At 40.8% G+C, this 27,116-nt stretch overlaps 1 protein-coding gene across 1 annotated transcript in view; it reads left to right on the top strand.

Moving 5' to 3' along the window:
• The first annotated feature begins 14,158 nt into the window (after nt 1-14,158).
• adgrl4 (adhesion G protein-coupled receptor L4) overlaps nt 14,159-27,116 on the top strand; it is a 31,810-nt gene continuing 18,852 nt past the window's right edge. Inside the window, exons 1-5 of the mRNA XM_081357469.1 lie at nt 14,159-14,272; nt 15,331-15,474; nt 23,188-23,337; nt 23,451-23,600; nt 23,766-23,836. Of these exons, the coding sequence (XP_081213595.1) occupies nt 14,227-14,272; nt 15,331-15,474; nt 23,188-23,337; nt 23,451-23,600; nt 23,766-23,836 (561 nt within the window). The 5' untranslated portion in view covers nt 14,159-14,226. The remainder of the gene's footprint in view (nt 14,273-15,330; nt 15,475-23,187; nt 23,338-23,450; nt 23,601-23,765; nt 23,837-27,116) is intronic.

Here is a 27,116-nt window from a genome sequence, read left to right as displayed (position 1 = left end):
ACATCACATTGAAGCAATACCCCTGATTGGCTGACTACACGTGTGGATCGTAGTCACACACTCAGCGGAAAGATAGTGGCAAAAAGATCTGTAGACGTGTGCAGAGGGATCTGTGAATGCCCTGTGATCTGCAAACGTGTGTATGGGATCTGTGAATGCCCTGTGATCTGCAAACACAGATCCAACACTTGCATGCTGAGCTTTGCACAGAATGTGTAAGAATGTCTTTTTACAGTGGTTTGAAAATACAAATTAGACTGTGTTTGTTTGCAAATTGTGAGGAGGGCATTTGTAGATTTTTTAATGGAAAAAACAGCGAAACAGTTGTGCCAAAATTCTGAAAACAAATACAACACAATCTACAAACAAATAATGACCCTCATGCGCAGACAAATCACTTTGCATTCATTCAAATTCTGGTAGTCAAGTACAAGTCACTGATTTCTATTTGTGAATCATAAAGAGTTTGTTTGCGGATTTTAAATCTATCTGTAGATTGCATTTTATATTTGTATGTCATGAAGAGTCTGTTTGTGGATTTTTTATATTTGTAGATCTTGTTTTACATTTGCGGATCATGACGAGTTTGTTTGCAGATTTGGAATCTATTTACAGATTGTGTTTTACGTTTGCAGATTATGAGGAGTTTGTTTGCAGATTTTAAATTTATTTGTAGATTGTGTTTTGTGTTTACAAATTGTAATATGCATTTTTGACTCATAGTCTCTTCATTTTCAATGATTATGGCATTATTTTGTCACAACAGCGAAACAATAGTCTCAGAATTCTGAAAACAAATGTGACACAATCTACAAACAGAACATGATCTTCACCTGCAAACAAGTCACTTTAAATGCATTTAAATTCTGGTTTTCAAGTACAAGTCACTGATTTCTATTTGTGAATCAGGATATGTTTATTTGTGGATTTTTAATCTTTTTGTAGATCATGCTTTATATTTGTGGATCACAAAGAGTTTGTTTGAGGACTTTGTATCCATTTGTAAATCTTGTTTTACATTTGCAGATCATGAGGACTTTGTTTGTGGATTTTTTATCTATTTGTAGATTGTGTTTTGTGTTTACAAGTTGTAATATCTATTTGTGACTTTTAGTCTGTCCATTTTCAATGTTTTAGGCATCAATTTACCCCCATATACAAACGCGTCTTGTTAAATTTCTAGTGAATTGCGGTAATCGTCAACTATGCAGATATGGAAATAATCTACACTCATGACATGGCCTAAGTGTTTTGAAAGTAGTTCTGCTTACCGCAGACTCTACACTCTATCATCTCTCTCCTGATCCTCCGTCCTCACTATCATCATATGCCGCTGGAGCTGATGGAGGTCAGAAAACATATATTTTGACACAGTTTACAGCGTCTGCTTTAAGGGCCTGGTTCAATTTTTTCACGCTATTTATCTGCACATTCCTTGTGTTTCTTCTCCATCTCGCTGACTATTTTGACAGATACACACACACTGACACTATGGGGGTATTATTGTTGCAATATTCCAAATAAATAGATTAATATTCACAAATAAATGTAAAGAGATTCACAAAAATGTATCGAATTCACAAATAAATAGATTAAGATCCACAAATAAATGTAAAGAGTTTCACAAAAAATATAAAATACACAAATAAATAAAATGAGATTTGCAAATAAAAAAAAAATATTTACAAATGTTTTATTATTTTACAAACACAACTCTGCCTGGCATTTATTTGTGAACCACTTTCTGTGCATTTGTAAATCGCTGCACACATTTGTGAATCGGTTCCTGTGCATTTGTGAATCCCCTCACGCATTTGTGGATTTTGAAACACTTCTTGCGTTGACGTGCAGACAGATCCACAAATAAGTGGACTCCACCCACCGCCTACTCAAGCCAATCAGATAACGGCCACATCGAGCTGGCCAATCGTAGCACGTTCTCGCTTCAACCAATCACGTTTGGCTTTACACTGGGCGATCTTGCTCTGTGCTCATTCATCATTCATCTGCATTTCAAAAAGTGTACGCGTAAAGGCCCATAAAATATGTTTAAAATTTGGATTTTGTTAGAATTACACCATTAGACTGCTCATCAAGCCAAGCCAAAATTTGTATGAGCCTTGAAAAAAGCCAGAGCAACAGCCCTTTACATCTCGGGAACAGCGCATTATGGACACGTCACATTATTCAAGATAGTACAGAAAAGCATCAAGTGGCTGACTAATGAATAACTGGGTCAACCCATAAATAGCTACACGAGTTTTTCATTTGCATTGCAAGATTTTTATTTTCAGCACACGCTGATGCTGAGGCTCGTACCGTTCCATATTGGGTGGTCATTTGGCCTCATATTTGGTATTCTACATGACATTTATTTATGTCCTATCGCTATTTGTCACCGTAATTGTGCTTTAAAAGGCAAAATCGTATGTCCTGTAATTTCTTGCATCGTGTCTACCCCGTGCGAGGCTATCTGTCTAGAAGAATCTATCTATCTTCTAATCTAATCTATCTTCTATCTATCTAGAAGTGCGGGCATCCGTTTACTATCAATGAATGCCCCGCGTCCAGGACACTATCACGAAATATGATTTTTCACGTAACCAGCAGTAGTCAAAGTAGACTACGATCAGAGCCGTTAAGAGTATGATTATGCAGGCATGTCTGTAATATAAACTCCAACAATCTTTTGAAAACAGAGTGTTTTTACCACACAAACAGTTCAGCGCTACTACTGCTCCTTTCAAGGATGCAAGAATCAGTTCCCGCCCCGAGTGTAAAGCCAAACGTGATTGGTTGAAGCGAGAACGTGCTACGATTGGCCAGCTCGATGTGGCCGTTATCTGATTGGCTTGAGTAGGCGGTGGGTGGAGTCCACTTATTTGTGGATCTGTCTGCACTTCAACGCAAGAAGTGTTTCAAAATCCACAAATGCGTGAGGGGATTCACAAATGCACAGGAACCGATTCACAAATGTGTGCAGCGATTTACAAATGCACAGAAAGCGGTTCACAAATAAATGCCAGGCAGAGTTGTGTTTGTAAAATAATAAAACATTTGTAAATATTTTATTTATTTGCAAATCTCATTTTATTTATTTGTGTATTTTATATTTTTTTTGTGAAACTCTTTACATTTATTTGTGGATCTTAATCTATTTATTTGTGAATTCGATCTTTTTTGTGAATCTCTTTACATTTATTTGTGAATATTAATCTATTTATTTGGAATATTGCAACAATAATACCCCCATATGACACTGCTGCACGCTCGCTCACTCGTTTAAAGTTGTGATTGGGCCAGCCCAGTGTCAATCAAGAAAAGAGCCAATGGGCCGCTGATCTACGTGTTTCATGGGCTGGTCTGTCAGAAAGAAAAAAAAAACTAACACTGACTTTGACCAATGCATTACACCGGCACAAACCCAGCGCCGCCAATGAAGCAAAACAAAACAAAACAAAACATAACGAATGGGCCGCCGATGTACAAATTGTGGGCCGTTAAAAAAAAAAAAAGTATGAGTATGAGATATATCGGCCCAAAAAGCATGTCGGCCCACCGGGCAAATGCCCAGTATGCCCAATGGCCAGTCCAGCCATGAACATAATCCAAAGATACACAACAAATGACAAAAAAAACACATTATTAAAAACAATGATCCAAAGACAGAGACCTTTGTGCCATTCCTAAAAAAACATTGTACATTGTTTCATTTCCATGGTGTTTGATTTTCACTTTACCATGTTCATATACAGAGACTCATGTGAATGTTGAAGTCAGCAGAACTCAGTGGCATCTGGGCCCTGAAAAAAAAAAAAGTGAACATACTCAAGAGAAAAGAGAGAAAAATATATAGATTATCATATGTTACTTCAAATGTTTCCATTCGTTATGATGATATGAAATTAGATAATAGTCAAAACATAAATACTAATTTTGGTGCGTTTTGCTTTTCAAACGCGATCACGCACCAAAATATGATACATTCAAACGCACAGCATGATCCAAAATATGAAACATTGTGGTTCCCATATTATACATATCTACATTTGAGCAGATATCCACAAACACAGTAACAGTAAACACGGGTCTAAATATTATAATATTCACAATATATCTAGCAACAGTTCAACTGCAATGTGAAGTTTATGCAACAATAAGTAACTAATAATTAACAATTTCTTACCTTACATCTTTCTTGTCTTCAATTCGCATTCTTCTTCTTCTGAGGTAAATCCAATGTAAGCTCACGGCGCGTCTTCCAAACTTGACGAAAAGCAGAGACTTGTGAAGTTTTTTCATGCTTTGTTTTTGAGGTAATGAGCACGTTCGCGTTCCATGTGGAGATTTGCATGTAAATCTCTTTTGTGCGCGTGGGCGTGGTCAAATTAAAAAAAATGAGCAAGTGTTTGAGATACTGGACATCTTGTTGGTTTTATACAAACTACTAAAACAGAGAATATTTATTTTCAGTTTGAATCCGATCATTTAAAAGTACACACTTAAATGTTTATAAAGGTATATGGCTCATAAATGTGTGACAAGTATTCGCTGAGTTTTGTTTCAGTTTATAGACGTGCTCAAGAAAAAAAAGTTCACCGCGATAGAGAGGCAGAAAGCACACCCTGTTGAAAAAAGCACAATGTTTTGATTTGATTGTAAGTGGACACATACAAAAGTAGAAATATCACAGATTATTTTTTCATATTTCTTTTTTCTGTATGACCGTAAATGACGTAATTTAAGTTTATTGTCCTACTATGTGAAGAAAATCCAGCAAAATGCGCCGGTTTTTTTCAATAACCATGCATAAACATTATTATCTCAAAAATACAAACATGTACATGCATGTTGCTCACATATTATGGTAGCCCTGTTTGTGCTAAATAGAGTGTAATTACACCTTTGCCATTAATATGTTTATAAGCAACTGAAAAAAGCACAAATGCCAGGGCATGTCAAAACATCTCAAGGACCCCAAAAACATCTTAGACCAAGTATGTTACTGATACACTAGATAAGCTTTAAGAAATTAGCATGTTGCTGACTTAAACACAGAATGTTGGCAATAATAATCAGATAAGCAAAATGAAACGAGCATGTTTCCAATAATGAGATGAGCCTTAAGCAACAAGCATGTTTCAAATAATATACAGATAAGCCTTAAACAACAGCTTTAACAACAAGCTGTTTGCTGGTACCCGGATAAAATTACCACTGCGTGTGTCGCAATACTAACCAAATAAGCCTAAAGCAAAAAGCATGTTTCCAATAACAACTAGTTAGCATGTTCCTGATACCTAATTGTGGCAAGGGGGGCGTGGTTTAGCGAAGTTATGACAGGACCAGGAGACAGGTGCGGCATAAGTGGGTTAAGTATGAATGACATCTTGTGAATCTTGTTTCAGTAATTGGCGTGGAGAGACCGGATAGAAGCCGCTGGGAAACCAGACCAAGAGGAGAGAGACGCTGAGATTGTGTGGCTGAACGTGTGGGTCCAGAGAAACGTCAAGAGAGTGTGTACAAAGAGACTGTGCCAAGGAGAAACCTCAGAGAGGGTGCCAGAACAAATTGGAGCCACACTATTGTACTGGACCGAGTTTTATGCCTCAGCGCCGTGGGCGTGATTGTTTGTTTGTTTTTAAATAGTTTCAATAAAACATCCACCGACTCCGTAAGCCGACCCTGTCCTCCCCTTCGCTACATCTTGAACCCTGTTACACTAATCTAAAGCACAGCATGTTTGCAATGATAACCAGGTAAGCCTATGCAATAAGTGGGATTACAATGACAAACAGACTAGCCTGAGCAATAAGAGTTTTCCAATATAACCAGAAAAACGTACTCGGTTACTAACGTAACCTCGGTTCTCTCTAGAGAGGGAACGAGTACTGCGTAAATAGCTTTACGCTAGGGGAAAAACTCTTTTCCACAAGATACTGAAGCCAAAAAATTATCCTTAATTTTTAAATACTGTAAAACGCGTTGCAGCAGCATGCAGACATGGGCGAGACGGCTCGCGCGCCCATTGGCTGCTCTGCAGCAACTGCACCAGCCTATCGAGAGAGGCTCCTCATGACGTCAGAACCACTACGTTACGTCCCGCCGAAACGGGTGGGGGCTTGGGCTATAAATACGGCCCCGAAAGGCTGGTCCACTGGTTTGTCATCGCCGAAGCGAACCAGAGCGTGATGCATGCACAGCAAGATGTTAGTAACCGAGTACGTTCTCTTACGAGAGGTTCTCTCGTACTGCATAAATAGCTTTACGCTAGGGAACACAGTGTAAAACACCGTGCGTGCTTGAGATACAACACTAAGGTCCCAAAGGCGGGTGCCCGGGGCTCATACAGTGCATAATCACAAGGTACTCACAGAGAATCCGGGAAGAGGGGCTAGATAGCATCATTCCTGTATAATATAGAGCTCTATTAAGAGCAGATTATATCAAGTGTTCCACACAGCCAGGGCGAACTCGGCCTGGACTGATAAGTATTGGGGGACTTACACACTGCCCACAGAAGTATATAGTCGATCAGTGATCGATGCTCCAGCAGTTTCAGCATCCTGAGCAGATAGCATCGGGCAGACAATACTAAAATATTAGACTGAGAGCAACTTAGCCTGCAAAGCGGGAACCTCTAGGTTATAAAACCTTATAAATGTAGACGGGGAGGCCCAGCCTGCCGCCATACAGATATCTTGCAAGGCAATCCCACTAGACCAAGCCCACGACGAGGCCATGCCTCTCATGGAGTGCGCTTTGACACCTAACGGGCATTGTAGGCCCTTAGATGTATAAGCTAGCGCTATAGCATCAACTATCCATCTGGATAAACTCTGTTTTGACGCAGCTAGTCCCTTAGAACGTCCGCTGAACAAAACAAAGAGCTGCTCTGTCTGTCTAAAAACAGATGAGCGAGACACATAGGCTCTTAACGCCCTGACCGGGCAAAGGAAGCCCGCGTCCCCTTCCTCTTCAGATACCGGCAGGGCCGACAGGGAGATCACCTGTGCCCTAAACGGTGTGTTGAGGGATTTAGGAACATACCCGTGCTTTGGTTTGAGTATGACTTTCGAGTCATTAGGCCCAAACTCCATACACGTCGCGCTCACTGAGAGCGCTTGCAAGTCCCCTATGCGCTTCACTGAAGCGAGAGCCAGAAGAAACACTGTTTTGAAAGATAAGTGTTTTTGGTCTATTGACTGGATTGGCTCGAATGGGGCACCTTTCATGGCTTCCAGAACCGTGGAAAGGTCCCAAACGGGAACTGAGGGAGGTCTGGGAGGATTCAGCATCTTAGCTCCTCTAAGGAAGCGAATGACCAGATCGTTTCTTCCTAGTGACTGACCAAGCGTTGGTTCAGCGAACGCTGCTATGGCCACCACATAAACTTTGAGCGTGGATGGGGCTCTGCCCTAATCCAGAAGCTCTTGTAGAAAGGAAAGAACCTCCGACACCCCACAGTCTGACGGTGATGTGCCATGAGCTGTACACCAGCTAGTGAACACAGACATTTTGAGGAATAGAGCCGTCTAGTAGATGGAGCTCTAGCCTGCATGATCGTTTAACACTCCCGCTGGGAGGTTAACGGGTACCCGTTGATGGCCCACACATGTAGGGACCAAAGCTCCGGGCGAGTATGCCAGATCGAGCCGTTGGCCTGCGAGAGGAGATTCCTCCTATCGGCCACGGGGCGGTACTCGTCAGCTGCATCAGGACTGGAAACCAAGCTTGGTTCGTGTACCAAGCTTGGTTCGCTTGGACAGTCTGTCTGGTCCTACATTCAGGCGTTCCATCAGCCTGTGAAGGGTTCTGGATCTGATACCTCCTTGGTGATTTATATAAGCCACCACCGACATGTTGTCCGAACGGACCAAGACGTGGTGTCCTTTTATCTGGGGACAAAAACGCCTTAGCGCGTTGTCGACTGCCATCATTTCCAGGCAGTTTATGTGTAGAAGCTTTTCCCGTTCTGACCACTGGCGTAAGAACGGTCTGCCTTTGAGCAGCGCTCCCCATCCCGAGGTGTGAGGCGTCCATAGACACCACCTTCACACTCGAGGAAGTCCCCAGGTTTACACCTGACCGGTACCAATCGGTCGCTGTCCAAGGTTTCAGAGCTGAGATGCATTTCTGATCGACCTTGAGGTGCAAGAGACCAGAGGTCCACGCTCGGCGCGGTACACGCACTTTCAACCAATACTGCAGCGGGCACATGCGAAGCAGACCCAGCTGAAGCACCGAAGATGCTGAAGCCATGAGACCCGGCATCTTCTGAAACTTTTTGAGCTGGACTAAAGTGCCAAGGTGAAAGATTTTTGTCATGCGCTGAATACTCAGTCTGCGCTCCGGCGACAGTTGTGCTGTCATAGACAGCGAGTCCAGTTCTGTACCCAGAAAAGATATTTTCTGACTGGGAGATAGCGAACTCTTCGCCCAATTGACTTTGAGACCTAAATTCTCGAGGTGATCGAGTAATATGTTCCTGTGTTCTATGAGCTCTGACTGTGATCGAGCTAGAACCAGCCAATCGTCCAAATAATTCAGCACTCGTATGCCCCGGAGCTTGAGGGATGCGAGCGCTACATCCATGCACATTGTGAATGTACGAGGTGCCAGGGATAGGCCTAACAGCAGGACTGTGTATTGATATGCCTGGCCCTCGAAGGCGAATCTCAAAAATCGCCTGTGACGTGATGCTATTTGTATTTGGAAATAAGCGTCTTTCAGATCTATCGACATGAACCAGTCCCCCTGGCGAATTTACGAGAGGATTTTCCTGGTTGTGAGCATTCTGAACCGTTGTTTCAGAAGTGCTTTGTTTAGTCGTCTTAGATCTAGTATGGGTCTGAGACCCCCGTCTTTTTTGGGTACCAGAAAATATCTGCTGTACATGCCCCCTTCGCTCTGAGCTTGTGGTAAGGGTTCTATAGCCCCTTTGCTCAGTAACTTTGCTATTTCGGCTCGTGTGCTACTTCCTTTTCCACCGTAGTTTCGATTCACGCCACTTGGCGTTGCGGGCATCGAACGAATTGTAGCGAATAGCCTCTTTTTATAATGTTCAGCACCCACTCTGATACCCCGGAAGCTCTGCCCAAGCGTTCGCGTGAGTGGCTAGGGGTAGAATGAAATCGGGGCTCTGGTCGCGACCTAGTGGCGAGCGGAAAGCATCGGTGTGCTGTAACATGAACGCCGTGCTTGCAGCGTGTGAGACTGGGGGCGCGCTGACCACAGCGGGCAGCCTGCCCGCACTCAGTTCTCCTACAGCGGTGTGCTCAGAGAGAGCGAGCGAGCGGGGCGAACCACGTAGGGTTTATCATGTCTGTGAACGAATGAGGGCGCGGGACAGCGGGCCCATACAAAATGCTGAAAACACCGTCTGTTTGTGCAGACTGTATGTTTGTTGTTTCGTTTTTACAGAAACCGTGAGACATGCAGTGTGTAGTGTTTGCGGGCACTGGGACGTGGGCACAATGACTACATTTGGTGCACAATCGACGTGAGTGGATTTTATTTGTGCGGGCCGTGTGTGGCGGGCTGTGTTTGTGTGTAGGAATGGGCACTGGGCAGTGGGCATTTTTACTACACTCATAACACCATCGGCCGTGGCCGGAATACCAGAAAATACACTCTTTATGGGATTTATCTGGGTCGCCGTAAAAACGGCGTTTGTGTGCAGGCAAGCGGGCTGTGTTGCCCACTTGTTTACTGCAGAATACGCTGGAACAGTCGCAATTACTGGAACTAAACGAGCGAAAATTTTCGGTGGAAGTCCGGCCGCGGCGGGACTTAAACAGCGTCGTTTCCCTGGACTGGCTAGGAAGACTTAGAGGCCTCGGGCTTTACCTCAATCTTCGGCCGGGGCCCACGCGGAAGGGGGCGGTGGCCGGTGGAGCGAGAGTGCGGTCTCTGACCCCGGGTCTGACGGCACTGTGGAGTGGCAGCAGCTGGGGGTTGCGGCTGGGAGCTGTGAGCAGACAGCTGTTTAGAGCAGACGGCTGATTAGAGCGACCTGCTGCGGAGCTTGAGCGCTTGGGCAGGAAATGTTTCATGGCCTGCGATGTTTTCTGTACCTCAGCGAATCTGTCTGCGAAATCTTTGACAGAAGATCCGAAGAGGCCAGCGGGAGAGACGGGGGCGTCGAGGAACGCAGAGCACTCCGAGTCCGACATCTCAGAGACCGTGAGCCAGAGGTGTCTCTCAGCCACGGTGAGAGAGGCCATGTTCCGCCCTATAGCAGCCGTCCAGACGGTTGTGTCTGGGGCGTCGACCACTCAAGACCGAGGCTCTCGACGGCCTGCTCGAGCAGACGCATAAGCTCCGCTTCAATGCTGACTCTTTTCCCAGAGGGCCGGTGAGAAGAAGGTGCGAGATCCAGAGAGCTCGACCAGTCCTCACTGCCCGACGCTAGGAGAGAGCAACTGTCGTCCTCCACACACACAGCTTCCTCGTAGTCTCCTATGGCGGAAGCGGCAGCAGACTGCGGCCACTGACCTGCAGTGAGAGACTCGGGTGAAGCAGGCGGCGAAGCTGGTGGGCGCACCGGCGAGCATTCGCGGGATGGAGGAGGTGCCGGGACCCGCTGAGTGCGACGCTTTTTACGGCGCGGCAACGCAGCGGGCGAAGGTGCAGTCTCAGAGAAAAATGCCAGGCGAGTCCAGCATGTTGCCAATAACCTGATAGCTTTTAAGCAATGAGCATAAAAAGGTAACTTGGCTTAGCTGTGCAAAGACATTCAGAGATGAATGGAGAGTGAATTATAGCCAGCTGTGATGTGGATGCATGATATCCTTCTTCATGCGTGGAGTGCAAATTTCATCTAAACTTTGTTCTTTAGGCAGTCACATTAGTATAACTTCAGCGAGTCCATGTCAATAATGCAGCATTGCTAGAAACAATGCTAACTTGGGTCAGTTCCAAATCAAGCAGCTTATGATCAATGCAGCAAATTTATGTGTTCAAGTTCACATACTTGAAATTGAGGTGAAATCCGTGGGGGGAACAAATTCCTCTCGCTAAATTACAGATTGCACAAATTTCTAGTTATATGATGTGGTTTTGCCCGCCGAATTTGTCATTTAAGTAGGTACTGAGCAACGCAAAAGAAAGCTGCTGATAGTACCAAATGGTCCTTATGTATAGGGATGCTGTGATAGACGTCGTATTCCTGTAGGTAGACGAGGATCATCTGAGAGTCAGCAGATACAAGCTTGACTGACATGACCTGCCAGAACTAACGCCATTGATTTGTATAATATATATATAATATATATATATATATATATATATATATATATATATATATATATATATATATATATATATATATATATATATATATATATATATATATAAATGCATTAATATTATTTGGAATTTATATCAGTAACTGATAACTCAAAGCAAAGTAAAATAATTAGTCCCTGTTTTACTCCAAGGAACTCTCAACCCCAAATACAGAACAGAGCTTTAAAATTCACCAAAAACAGTTTCTTTGCTCTCCAACAATTCACCTATCTTTTCATCAGAATTTACTGTCTGTCTCATATGTGCACATTGGCAAGTGGAACACATCCTCTTCTGGGCTCAAAAAGTGTTTTCCTCGCTTCTTGCTTTCAGGTTTAAAATGAGCTACACGTCACAGGAGAGCAAATGATGCATTTGTCCATACTTGCTGCACATGAGGCATGTGCAAATTCGCAAGAAAAGTGGTTCTCAAAATGGAAATACTGCCCTTAAACTGTAGGGAATATGGATTAGTTCAGTCAACTGTGGTGAATCTCAGGCAAAGACCAGCAAGACAAATATATTTATGAGCTTTTGAGGCAGGAGGGGCAGTGCTTTATAAGGACTGGTCTTTGAGTGCTTACTCATCTTGAAACTTCAGTCCCAGAGAAAATCGCAATATACATTTTAATTTGTTTAGAGTTTCACAACCATCTATTTTATCTTCAAAGATGGTCCAGACTTCACTACAGCACCAGCAGACTGTTTCACCGTGATTGTATAATGTAGGCTCAAGTGCCAAAGTTAAAAGGATCTAGGGTGCAGCTTTATTTGTGAAGGCAAGATAGAGGACATGAACAAAGACAGCCATGAATACTGACTTACCAAACGACACTGCCATAAAGGACAAAACATTGAAATGGTTTGTTTTTTTTACTCTTTTTTTTTTCCTTCTTCTTCTTTTTTTTATGTTAATCATGTAACAAACATATTTTGTGATGTATTTTCCTAGTTTAATATTTGAAGTCCAGTTTTGGGATAAGGGAAAACACTAAAGGCAACATGCAAAAATGACAAATCATTGTTTTGTCAGCTGTGACAGCCTGCCTCAAGAAGTGTCTTGACAACACGTTTCTACCTTCAATTCTTGCCTGATTGTATGCCAGTGTGGCCTAATTGTTCACTTGTAACCCAGTTGCAAAAATATGTTTATGTATATGGTGATAATTTTAGTTTAAAGGGGAAAACTTGTTTTTGTTTTGAAAAAAGTTTGGACATTTGACTTAACTTGTGTCCATACATACAGTACAATACCAATACCAAGGCTACATTGATTTGATAAAAATACAGTAAAACTGTAATATTGTGAACTATTATTACAATTTAATAATAATAACAATAATACTAATAGTTTTAATAAAACTACTTATTTATTCCTGTGATGACAGATTGATTTTTCAGCAGCCATTGCTGCAGCCTTCAGTGTCACACTTTAGTGTCATTCTGAAATACTGATTTGGATCTCAAGAAATATGGAGTATTATTATCAGTGTAGTTGACAAAGTTGTGCTGCTTAATATTTTTGAGGAAACCATTACATATTTGTTCAGGATTTTTGGATGAATAGAAAGAACAGCATTTTTTTTTTTGTAAAAGTGTTTTTATTATTTTTATTTTTATGAATGTCTATCTTTTGTGAGTATGCCTATAGGTTGTGTCAAGTTTTTTTTTTTTTTTTTACAATAAGAAAGAGCAAATTCTTGAACTGCATGTTTTAACCAGTTTTAACAAAGTGTGTTGGCTTATTCATCATTAGCCACAAGAGGGCAGTCAAGATAATTTGCGTGACAACTTATTCAGTGCTTACAGTAAACACCATCCCAGTACAGAGCGGAAGTGTGGGGGCAGAAGGTCCCGTCTTATTGTTTGAAGGCAGAAGGAAAAGCCGCACCCTCTGTTATGCTGTCAAGGGTCACACTAGGATAAAAGTTCAACTTTATCATAAACACATCTTTTTAAGTAACACGTTTAACTATAAAAGCTTGTTAGGTTTTAATGATGAAACAATGTAAAAAAAAATGTTTTTTTTTTTTTTTTTTTTAGGAAACAGGCCAGTTGGTAAAAAAAAAAAAAAACAGAGCAATTGCTCTAACGTGATGCATATAGTAAGAGAAAATCTTTAAAGTCATTTGTTTGCAGATGTCGCCTGGGTTGACATTTTGTTATCTAATGCAATAATATTCAGACTGTTTAAGTGTCAAAAATACTTTTTGAGACCGCTGACATCTAGTGTCCAAGAAATAAAGGGACAGTATTAAGCAATCCTGAAACAAAGGTCAAAGTTTGTCTTCAGCTTCAGCTGGCTAGTGAAGTAATCTAGTGGGTGTTGTGGTTCAGCCAGTCCTCAGTGGTTTTGTTTCTTATCTTCAAACACACATTTCTTGCAGACGTCTACAACAAAGAGGTCTGTGGTTAAAAATATACCTCCACCCAACTCTGATACCTAGACTCTGTTGATAGAAATTTCTATAAAGTGTAAAGTTTTTGGCTGCAAGAAGTGTGAGCAATTTTGTAACCAAATAACAAGCAATTACACTTCAATGACAATCACATAAGCAAATGTGTGACACTGACCACTTTGTATACTTGCTTTCATTGAATTACACAGATTAGAACATTCTCAAATCAAACTGGGTGACATATTGAATCTTCAGGTTTTGCACAAACTCATTGGAGATTATGCCAAAGCATTTTCTCTACTGGTTCAAAACATTTAGACTTCAGATATGCTTGATTTATCAGTAAATTGTTTGTATAATTGTGTACAATAGTGTTGTGTGCGTGAGGATGAGCTGTCTTGTCCCTCTACATTTTTGTGAGTTGCATGTGAGCCGGACAGGAAGGGTCAGGATTAGAGAAACAGGAAGCTGACATAAGGAAGTATTGTGCGTCACACAGATATTCACTGCTTAAAGACATTCCAGCCTCACCTCTGAAATGAAGTTTTTCCACAGTTCTCCAATGAAACTCTTGCTTTTTGCTGGTAAGTCACTTTGATCACATCCTATGATCTATTCTTCTAATAATTATATATATATATATATATATATATATATATATATATATATATATATATATATATATATATATATATATATATATGTGTGTGTGTGTGTGTGTGTGTGTAATATTCATCAGTAATTCTTACACTTTTTACTCAAGTTAATACTATTTTTCAAGATGTATTTATTTGTGACAGTAAGTTTCTGTTGCTACATACTATACATGTACATACAGTATTGACTGTTAGCTTTCTATGACTGGCCAGGAAAAATATACAGTATATTGATCATATGTTATCGCCTGTAGTGGAGCATGACAGCATGTTGCGTAATTTGTCAAAATGGGGACCTGCTTTTATTGACAAGTTTTAATAAAATTAAATAAAGTACAAACGATACATATTTATGTATTAAATGTATTAAAGGTTATTTATTTGCTTTTCAGCTCAATTTAAACAATAAAACAATTATGAACACACACACAAATGTCAGCATTAATGTGACAACATGCCCAATGTCTTATTTTTTTTTTTTTTTTTTTTTTTGACACTTATGAAAATTACCCTTGTACTGATGACACAATCGTTCAATCTTTCAATAAAAATATGCCTTCATTATACAGGTATTCCTTAAGCTAATGTCAGTGATTTTATTGTGTTCATTTGTTGTTCAGTTGGTTACACAACAGCTATTGCAGAAACATTATGGTAAAGATATTTTGGATCTAGATGACATATTTCTTGATTTTTTTTTTTTTTTTTTTTTTCTAATTTAAGAATTTTCTAATATTCTAATTTAAGAAAGTATCAGACTTGGTGTTTGAAACCAAGGTACAAAACCACAGGTAGGGAAAGCAAGCATTTGTGTAACAGGACGTTTTATGCTAAATTGTATTAACCATGTGACAAATAACATGTCTCAAACATACTCATGAAGGTCTGTAATTCATGTGCATCTATCTTTGAAAATAATTGTATTTCTATTATATATTTATATTGATATATATCTTCATTTTTTTTTTCTTTCTTTTTTTTTATAGCTTGGTTTACAAGTGTGCTGGATCCATGCAGATTTGCTGAAATTTGCCCGCCTTGTCACAAGAATGCCACCTGCAAGCCTGATTCCAAAAATGAATGCCAGTGCAAACAAGGGTTCACTGGTGATGGAATCAAAAATTGCCAGGGTTTGCAATTTATTTTATTACATTAAAACAAACTGGTAAACTTATTAGTGTAAGAACAACAAAGCAACAAGTTCAAACAGAAAATACTGTAGTCCAACTGTACTGTATGAGTAGTTTATGAGTAGAACTTGTTACAATATGTGGGTCCCGCTTTATATTAGGTGCCTTTTACGACTAAGTACTAACATTTAAATTAAGAATTTTTATACAATGAACTTATTGTGTACGTCCATGTTTACATTGTACATTGTACTAAAAAAAAAACTTTTTTAATTAATTAATTTTAATTTAATTACAAATTAATTACTGCTTAGTTTCTGTAATAACATTTATAATTGCAGTGTTGACCATTCTCTTGCACTTTTCATTCCATTCTTTTTGCACATTCTCTTGGATAATATTCTGATTGTTCCAATCCATTCTGACTTCTGACCTTTAATGCTGACTGAATCATAATCATACTCTGTTCGTCCGATGGCCAGAGAACTCCTACTATAGAACTATTTGCTATAGGGATTGCAATTATGCACAATTTACTATTACTATGGTAACTACATGAAATATTTGTAACAAGGACACTGTAAAATAAAGAGTTACCAAATAGTGTAACCCAAAAGTGTTTATAGTGTTTAATATTTACAGTACATTGTACTTGTTACAGGTCCCGGGGTCCTCGGGGGGGACTGTAAGCAACAAGTGTTAAGTGTTAAGTCTCACCGGCCCACCGGGCCCACAGGCATTACATATTTAAACGACTATCCTATACTAAACTTAAACTAATATTGACAAACTATATATCATTTGAAAGCTTACAATCTCTAATTTTCATATTTGGTGACTGATTTTAAATAAATTACATTACAGAGAAATAAATTACTGAGGAGCCGTAATTTATCAATTTGCAACAAGAATATTTTCATACTCCTAAGGCGTGTTCAGACCTTTATTTTGAAATAGTAATTAACATGAAATATCATGAAAGATTTTTTTTTTTTGAAAAAAAGGTCTAAAAATGTTTTAAATATAAAGAAAAAAATAATAGATTCACCATTTGTGATGTGGCAGCGAGCTATAACGCACATAGGTGGTCTTTTTATGTGTTTCTTAAAGATTGAATTCATTTCAGAATCTGCCAGTCTTCCAATACTACTTCTGAATAGGATGTCTACTTCATAAATTGTATGAAAATTTTGGAAATAATGGTTCAGATCACTCAAACCACATATGGAAATAGAGGTGCCCTTATATGGGCAGTAATGGAGTCTGGTAGTCACCTAGTGAAAAAGTTTGGTACTGCACCCAAACAAAATCTTACTGAAAGCTCATTTTTTGAGATATCAACCTAAAATCTGAAACTTGTACACTTAAGGGGTTGTTTAAGACACTGAATCACAGGATTCATAAAAACGTTGAAATAAATAGTAAATTCACTTAAATTATAATAAATTGCCAATTGAAACAAATCATTTGGACATTAAAACATGTAAGTTACAGTCTGATGTGAAATTTAATTAATTTATCTAACCTTTAGCAGTAAATGAGAGAGAGAGACAAGAGTTAGTGGCTCCTTAAAATATTCTTCTTTCTTTGTCTGAGGATGTGCCACAGTCATCACGGAAACTCTACTCTCTACTGCCACCCAGAATTCGGAAAATGCAGCTGAACAGGGGTTCTCCTCTGGCGTTTATGAACTAGAGACCAGATTTAACTGTAAGATTAAAAATATTATAGAAATGCTTGGCTGAAGAGATGCGTCTTTAATTTAGTTTTAAACTGGGAGAGCGAGTCTGAGCAATGAACAGTATCATTAAGGCTATTCAGAGTTTTGGAGCTAAATGTGAAAATGCTCTCCCTCCTTTGGTTGATCTGGATATCCTAGGTATGACCAAAAGCCTAGAATTTATTGATCTTAAAGAGCACGGTAGATTATAGGGCGATAGAAGATCCGTTAAATAAACTGGAGCTAAGCCGTTTAGGGCTTTATAAGTCAGTAGCAATACCTTGTAATTAATACGGAACTTTATAGGTAACCAATGCAGTGATGATAAAATTGGTGTTATATGGTCAAATTTTCTTGATCTAGTAAGAACTCTAGCGGGGCCATTTTGGACTAACTGTAGCTTGTTTATTGAGGATGCAGGACAACCAGCAAATAAAGCATTAGGCTACTGTAATCTAGTCTCAAGGTCATGAACGCATGAACTAACTTTTCTGCATCAGAAACTGATAGCATATTACGTAGCTTAGCAATGTTTCTAAGGTGGAAAAAGGCTGTTTTTGTAACATATGAAATATGATTTTCAAAAGACAATTTGCAGTCAAGTATAACACCCAGGTCTTTTACTGTAGAGGATAAAGTAACAGGACATCCTACTATGTTAAAGTTGTATTGTGAGAGGATTTAGTGTGATTTGGACTTTTGGTTACTAGTCAAAAGGAAAAAAATCTGTGTCAAAAATGAATGGTCAAATATGTACTATTGTGTTAACATTGTATTGACTAAAAATGCATGAGAAAACGTTCATCTCAAAGACGAGTTCTTTCAGAATCAGTTACATATAGCAGGTTGGCTGACTCGATTTCCTTCTCATAAATTCACGTAGCGTCACAGTGCATTTCCCTGTTGAAGCCCAGCGTCCATTGACTTCAGTGGGGCTGCTTTGAACAGTTTTTTTTCAGTGCTTCTAAACTAGATGGTCATTGGATAAATGCTGCGATTATGCTTGTCGAAATTGCTAGCCAATTTTCATAATACATTTTACACAATTATACATTTATGCCTTTATTATATTATTACTTATTATATTTTTTATATTATTATTAGTAATAATTAAAAAAATAATTATTAAAATAATTAAAAAATATTATTATTAGTAGTAGTATTACACTTTATTATATTATTATGTATACCTTTATTATTTTATTCCATTTATACAATTATACCTAACTCTGCTGGCCATTGAGAGAACACTGGTCAAGTCACTGGAAAAGATGCCTAGTTGGTACGACAGGGTCACAGAGCATTTTCTTGAAAAGGAACGTAGGGCAGAATTTACGTATAAATAAATGGACAATTTTTATGATGTAGGCCGAAAATGAGCTTCCCCTCTTTGAAATACCAGCAGCCGACACTGACTGTTATACACATTACTACATGTACTAACTCTAGTAATAACAGTAAATTATGCCTAATTGCAAGTAACTAACCCTAACCCTAACTCAAACCTTAACCGTAACCATAACTCTATTGTAATTACATGTAGTTGATTAATATTACTCAGGACTTAGTTGAATAAGAACAATGTAAATACGTCACCTTAAAAAATAGTGTAACCAATAATTATTTTCAAATACAAATATACAAATATAAGGTCGCCTTGCAAACATGATAATCATCTTTTCGTGTTCAGGGATTGTTCTGTCTGTAACCACTTGAAAATCAGGTAATTATGAAATGCACTGAGAAGGCTGAGTGCTTTCAGAAGTGTGCAGACCCGCGCTCAAGATATTTGACACCGCGTCACACACGAACTGTGCGTTATCTGTCTGGGAAGGAAGAGCATGCACAGGCAGGTCTCGAGGGAACTGCCTGTGCAAATTGTGAGCGTTTTTCTCACAAAATGCTCCGCTCTTGTCTGGCCCTCTTCTCGAGAGAAGAGGGTTCAGTGACTGGACCTCGCGGCTCAGGTCCCGCTCATGCTAAAATGTTTTTTTTTTAAAAAGCAGAGTGGCGACGTTCGTTATGGAGTTCCCAGATGGAGCTTGCCGATCGCCTTGAGAGGGGTGTAATGGTGAGGGTGCGCGCGAGGGTGAGCTGCAGGTGAGGTGGATGATGAAAGTTTTTCTATAAAAAAGAGAACTTAGTCCAGCAGCGAGTGCTCTTCCGGACGAACAGGAGATGGCTGATGAGGGTGGTGATAATCGGATAGATCCTGAATCTTCTCAGCCACCCTGCCCCGTGTATGGTAGATCTACGCTTACAGGCTGGCCCTCACCATGGCCGCCTCTGTAGCTGGCCTAGGCTATGCTATGGATAGTGGAGGCGTTCTGTCAAAGCATTTCTACCTCTGGCCCTTAAATTTTTGAATGAAAGTTTTTAGCATCCCTATATGATAGTCCCCTCCCATGGGAGTCATTAGGCCAAGGCCCGCCCCCTTCTCTGCACTCTGGGGTGAGAAGAGTAATGCAGATTGGTGCCGAAGCATGGTTTATAAAGACCCTGGGTTAGGCCTCAATAAGGTCTCCCTGATACAATGGGTCTTTCTTGAGCAGGGTTAGGCCGTCTTTCGCCTCACAAAGAGATTGGGTTTTGTCTGCCTGACCCCCCCATGTAGAACTAGCATATGGATTTGAGCCGCCAGAATAGGCTCCACTCACATCCTGAGCTACTGCTCAAGCGTTGGGTTGTAGGTGGTTGGTTTACAAGCACACTCCCTTAGGCTGGGTTCAGGTAAAAGTTATGTTACCTCTAGAGTCGCTGGCGGGCCCACACCCTGTTAAATCTCAGGGTGAGGTGGTAGTATTGAGACCTCCGGGCCTCCGTTGAGGCAGAGTGGTGTATGTTGTACTCCCCTTGCTTAAAGGGTGCTGTGTTTTTTGCTGAGTACACTGCCATGGGCAATGTGATTAGGTACCAGGATGCTGTAGGCACTGTGTAAACAGCTTATCTGCCAACGAAGGCTGCGCCAGTAGGTAGTAGGCCTTAGCAGGCCTCCTTGACTGGGCAGCCCCCAAAAGGGCGAGGTAGGCCAACTTACCTCAGCTGGTTGGCCTTAGTAGTTCATGTAGTAGGCTTTAAACAGGCCTCCCCGGAAGGGGTTCTTACGTTGTGGGACATACTTTTTAGCTGTGACAAGGTAGCTAGCCTTATTAGGCCTCCTGTAGGTGGCCTCAATATTTGTGTTGGTGTAGTATGGTTCCCAACGGTATATGTTTGTAGCAGAATAGACTGGCTATCAGCTAGTAGGCCCAACCAGGCCTCACTGATGGCGAGTCCACAGCAGTATGAATTTGGTTGACAGCACTGACTTGCCACAGGCCTAGCAGACCTCTCAATCTTCTAAGTGAGTCTTGAGTGACGGGGTATACAAACAGTGGTGTTGATGGTCACACGTTGACCTTAGCAAGGGCATCCTTGACCCTGAGCCCCATCATGGAGTGCTCGACTGTTAATTCACAGGCCAATCAGACAATTGGCTTCAGTGGGCCTCTCTGGAGGCTAGCCCAGATTACGATCAGCTGAATAGGACTGACGACTGTTAGGCGGTTGGCCTTATCAGGCCACCATGTAGCTCGGGTCCCAACCTTATGGCCATGGCAGTCAGTTTCTTACCTAAAGAAAACTTCCAGATGACCAGCTTTAACAGGCTGCTCCGAGACTGAACCCCAAGACTGGCAGGCCTTAGCAGGCCGTCCTGGGTCTGACACCCAGAATCAGGGTTCATAGCAATAACCAGTTTTAGCTTGCTATCAGGTAGTAGGCCTCTCCAGGCCTCCCTGAAGGCGAGTTCCCATGGATGCTAGCTATCAGGTAGTAGTCCTCTCCAGGCCTCCCTAAAGGCAAGTAGTAGGCCTCATCAGGCCTCTCTGAAGGCAAAGTACCAAGGATGAGCAACTGCACAGCTAGCTTTACTGGTTGCTAGGTAGTAGGCCTCACTAGGCCCCCCCTTAAGGCGAGTTCCCAAATACGGGCACTAGGTAGCCAGCCCTCTGGTTATCAGGTAGTAGGCCTCACCAGGCCTCATTGTAAGAGGTCTCCCAGCGACGCTGGGTTCTGGCAGCTAGTGGCCACTTGCTATCAGTTCAGCTGTCCTTAGGTGAAGGCGAAGGCTTCTGAAGGCGAGCTTGCACCCTAGCATGACTAATGGTAATTTTCCGCTACTGCTTCCCTCCCAGAACCTCTTTTATCTAGCCTACAGTCTGGTTTGCCTACCAAGCAGGCCATGTGCTGCCCTCACTGAGGGTCACTATGAGTACTCAGCCTCCTCAGTCTGGGGCGTGGGCCTCTTGTGAGGCCTCCCAGTTAGATCAATCCTTCCTCAGTGCTTTGAAACACAAGCGCTGGGTAGATCTGTGGATTGAGCAGAGAAACTCCCCTCGCTGGCAAGGGTTGTAAGCGCTATGCTAAGTCATGCTCTCCTGGATACCCCGTCTCTGAGATCCGGGCCGAGTGGTTTACTGTCAACTTCGCAGTCCCTCGGGTTGGATGACTTATCTAAAGGTAAGTGTCCAGTGGCTCTTTCTTCAGATAGACAGGAATTTGTCCAGACTGAAATGTCCATTGTATATAACACCAGGTCTTCCTGGTGGCATTTCGGGTGAGTATGTTCCCCTGAATAGTGATTGGCTGGGGCTCCTTTGGGTTCCCTAGCCACATTCCCTAGAAGGGACCCATTCTAAATTTGAAGCTGTGGTCCTAGGCCCTTGAGTAGGCTCAGGTAGGCCTTTCATTAAACAGTGTTTATGGAGGTTTTCCTGTGGAATGTATAGCTTGGGCAATGACTGTGGGGAATGCTGTCACTGACAGCCCAGCCCGGTCTCACCCCAAAACGTCATATACTGACGGGTCTTGACCATACGTCAACATACGACGAAAAGGGTACCCCTATAATGTCAATATGAGACGCAGACATAAGCGCACCAGCAGCGCCTCCTAGCAGTACCCTAACGCATACCTAAACCTACCCATAACCCGAATCGTCACACATGGACATTAAAGGAGTACCCTTTTCGTCGTATGTTGCCCTATGGTCAAGACCCGTCAGTATGTGACGTTTTGGGGTGAGACTGTGTTAGACAGCCCAGTGTAACCTGAGGATGAGTGGTTCTTGCATTTCATTTGAATTTTGCTGGATCTGACAGTTGTCACTGCCAATTGGCATGCACTCCCCTTAGCATGGCGGCGTGGGTATATATCGATTCCCAAATATATCGTTCGCAGTGCGTCCCAGGTTACAGTCTGAGAACAGGGAACGAGACACTGTGTCTTTTCGCTATGCCTCGGGGCCTGCCTACCAAACAGTCCCTTCAGACGAAAAGGGGATTATCATGTTTGCAAGGCACCCGTATATACTACCAGGTCGCACGTTAATGATTAACGGGCTGTCGCCAGTCAATAGGATTGCGATTTCAGAAACCCGTCACGCCTGAGGCGTTCCCCAAAGCATCAAACGACGCAGTGTCTCATTCCTTGTTCTCAGGGAACAGAGGTTACAGTCGTAACCTGAGACGGTTTCACTATTGAGTGGCAACAAGTCTTGTTTTATGTTATAAATCAGTCATTGAATTATTCACTTTAACTGAATCATTCAAAAACATGATGCATTCAGGTACGAAACAGCACTACTGTGTGTTCTTAAGACACGTTGACCATTTGGACTATTTTTGTTGGCTGCAAATGTAACTTCTTGTTTATTGAGCAGCTGTAAACAAGCAATGTCACTCTCACAATCAAGGTTTTTTTTTTTTATTGCTAACCTGTCTTCCAACACAAAATCTAGCAGCTGCCTTTCAAACTTCAAATTCTCAAGTATTCAAACTACACAGGACACTTTCAGAAAAGGCTTTGTGAAGTTAACATTTAAATGTCCTATCGTTATTTCTAATATATTGGAATTTTTAATTCTTTCATTTACTCTCTTTTGAATATTCCCATGTCTTGCTGAAACACTCTGCTTCTTGGTTTAATGAATCTGTTTATCTGACCCCTCACAGATGACAATGAGTGTGAGAATGTAACTGGAATATGTGGCCCACATGCCAACTGCAACAACACTATTGGAAATTACTACTGTACCTGCTTGTCTGGATTTAAATCAAACGGAAAGCAGGAATTTCAAACTAATGATGGGACCAACTGCAAAGGTATGAATGGCTCCAAAAGATATTTGGACACTACATAAAAATGTATGAATGGCGAGAAGAGTACACAATTTACTTTATAATGAATATGAGCAAGGATCGTCTTTGAATTGTAGATATTGATGAGTGTGAGGATGATCCTGATAGATGTGGACCCTCTTCTAAATGCCACAACATAAACGGCTCATTCATCTGCTCATGTCTGAGAGGTTATACGTCCCCAGCCGGGCCCTGGTTCAAGCCAAAAAGCGGGATAGACTGCACAGGTGAGAAAAGTTAAACTCTGCTCTCAGTATAAAATGGATAATCATTTTATGTTCTCCCACATTTTGACATATTTAAAAACATTTAACTGAATAAAATGTAAAAGGTAAAACTTTTAATAATATACATTTTTCATATGCATTTATGTGTTTCTGTGTTTGTGTCAGAAAACCCAAAGAAGCACTGCCATCAGGACCACAAATGTATTAAAGAGGCTGTTAACAACACACTGCAAAAAGTGAGTGACATTTTTACATTAAGTATTGGTTTCACAAAATAATCCCATATTATAAACGTTATTATTATTATTATTATTATGATATCGCAATTTGCTAGGCAAACTATAAATGTCAGCTACTTGACTAGCTTTTTGCAATTATAAATAAATAATATAAAAAATTGGTTCCCATTTTGTATTAAGGGTCTTTAGAGTCTTTTTCTACTAAATATTAACATTTAAATTAATTATTTGATTTAGTGCACGTATTGTGTATATATTCTACCAAGCAAAAGTTTAAGATCAGTAAGATTTTTGTTTTAATGTTTTTAAAAGAAGTCTCTTCTGCTCACTAAGGCTGCATTTATTTGATCCAAAATACTACAAAAACATTGTTATTTTGAAATATTACTTCTATGAATAATTTTTACCAACTGGCATGAAGGTATTTTTGTGGATTTCTAAATGTGACATCAGTGTCCAAATATTTTCAAGGTAATGTAACTGGTTGCAAAAATGTATAGAGAATATAAAATGGGAACATTAAGAAAACATTTTGTTCATTATGTACATTGGCTTCATAGAAAGTTTTTAATATAACAATGTGCAGAATGTGACGGCGCTGCTTTCTGTCTTAATTTTTAAAGTTGTATGTGTGTAATAGGTCAGTACTTATACTCTCAGTGATCTCTGGAAATCTTGTGACTAGAATTCAGTCACTTCTCTCTCAGATTTATCCTCTCACCTAGCTGAGAGCAGCTCTAGCTCAGGAAACAGCTGTTCTGGAGGTTTTGTCATGATATTTTTGTCATATAACAATCAGGATGGACAGAGTATTCTAGTAAATGTCATCAATATTTCAGGAATGGTGTGAGACAGGAACATTCAGAGATTCATTTCCTTTTATTTTATTTTAGTAAAAAAGGACAAATAAATTTATAAATTGTGCTTCACATTCAAGAAATGAATGAAAATATTTAAACTAACAACTATAATACTCTAAGACATTGTAATACTAACAATATTATAAATTATAGTATAATACTATAAGGCTAAGCTATTTCTTTATATATTTTTGTAATTTTAGTTCCCTTTCAATATGGTTCACTAGCACTGTGTCGGTAACTGACGCATATATATATATATATATTATATGGAAAACCCGGCATTTCTCTCTAAAGGAGGAATACATTATATGGCCTCCTTCGCCAAAAGAGACTGAACTTCCTGTTCCATCACCCGAGTCTGCCCGGGGCCCACTTCTGTAGGTGACACCCTGTTGAACCTGGGTGGACAACATTCAAACTGGATTCTGTAGCCCTGCATGAGCCACACTAATGGCGCGACATTTTGCAACAAACTTTGCTTAAAATTTGCTCTTAAAGAGTCACTGGATAGCTGCAGGGGAGAAGCGTTGAGTCAGCTGCAGTCACTAAAGTGCTGTTAATCTGCTGGGTGAGGCTTGTTTCAATGGAGAGCAGAAAGGCTTCTATCATCTTCTTGATCTATCTTCTTCTTGATATGATCTTCGCGCTTGAAGGAGAGAAATTCGAACAAAAATGGCAATCAGCACTGCTTAAATAGTCAGTCGGGCCCGTCTGTTTTGGCCGGGCTGATTGCCATTTGCAGTTGTACATGAACCAATTAGGCTTCAGGATTCAGAAAAAAACTGAGTTCTACAGCCGGTATTTCATTGCTCAGAAAATAAGATGGAGGGTTGTGTCCCACTATAAATCTACATCACTTGAACCGCTCTCTGAGGAGATTCCAGTTCAAGATGCTGACGATTCCTCTTATCGTGACTCAAATCAAGACCGAGGACTGGTATGTCATGATCGATCTAAAAGACGATCTACTTCCATATTTCCATCCTTCCACAACACAGGAAGTTCCCAAGGTTCGCTTTTGGGGACGAACTGCACCAATATCGGGTTCTTCCATTCGGCCTGTTATCCCCTCACACTTTCACAAAATGTATGGATTCAGCTCTGGCTCCTCTGAGACTCCAAGGCATGCTTATTCTTAAAGGGGTCATGACATGAGAAACCAAATTTGCCTTTATCTTTTGGTATATAAGAGGTCTTTGTACCATTAAAACTTCCTGCAAGTTTCATAGCTTTAGACGCCCTCCCCATTATAAACGAATCATTTATTTAATCAAGCTCTAAATACAGCTCGTTCTGGATCCATGGTAAGAAGTGACGTCAGGGTACGAAGTGACGCACCAGTCGTTTGCATAATACCGCCTCCAGCACAAGACTACTGTGCCTCATAGTCATTTCGCATCGGCGCATGATTCGTTGTCACGCGCCCCACAGGAGTTCAGTCGTCGACGTGCAGCGAGTGGGTCTCTTTACAAGATTGCTATGGGGCCGCCAAAGCCTTATTTGATCGGTGAGTGATGTGTAGAGACGATTGTGACAGGGCGAATGTTACTGAACGAGCAGAGAGAGCGAGCGAGAGCGCCCCGGCCGCGCGCGCGCACTCTCACTGCCTTTCTCTCTCTCGCCCTCCCTCCCTCGCGCATATGCATCAAAATAACCCGTATTCAAGTGTTTCTGGTTACAAATCTAACATATTCATTCAAAATAGCTTCACACTGTCCATGTGGACACGGGGTAATCCATTCTTAGTTGTTAGTGGTGGACAGATGGTTCATTTTCTGGCTTTTCTGGCTTTCTATATCTATGTTAATAACTGATGCATAAGCACTGACGTTAGCCAATCATAACAGTGGGTGTTAACACTGAACTCTTAAAGGGGAAACACCCCTAAAACAGACTGTTTGAATCAGAGGATGAAAAACAGGATGGGAAATGATCATAAATCACTACATTTTAAAGTTTTTTTTGTCCAAAAAACTATAGTAATAATATAATTGTACCTAAGGCAACATAATAAAACAAAACAAAAAACCATGTCATGACCCCTTTAATTACTTAGATAACTTGTTAATATTAGCCCAGTCACAGGAGATGGTGGCTCGGGATCGAGATGCAGCAGTAGCCAGAATCAAGCTAGGCCAGCTGATCACTGTAAAAACGTTTCAGAGACTGTTAGGGCTCATGACAGCTGCATCCAACATCATACATTTTGGCCTGCTGTGTACATGAGACCCTTGAAGTTGTGGCTCAGGACAAGGGGGTTTTCCCCGAGTGGCAACCTGTTTCACACGATCAAGGTTACGCCTTTGTTCCTTGGTCATGTGGAGTAAATTTTGGAAGAAACCTAGTGGAAGAAACCTTCCAAATCCTAGTGTTGGGAACATCCTGTCATCGCAAGACTGTGTCGAAAGATGCAT

The sequence above is a fragment of the Scardinius erythrophthalmus genome (assembly GCF_964197995.2).
Source record: "Scardinius erythrophthalmus genome assembly, chromosome: 25".
In the NCBI taxonomy this organism is placed as follows: Eukaryota; Metazoa; Chordata; class Actinopteri; order Cypriniformes; family Leuciscidae; genus Scardinius; species Scardinius erythrophthalmus.
The sequence above is the reverse complement of the archived record's forward strand: the minus strand, read 5'-3'. Positions and strand labels throughout refer to the sequence as shown.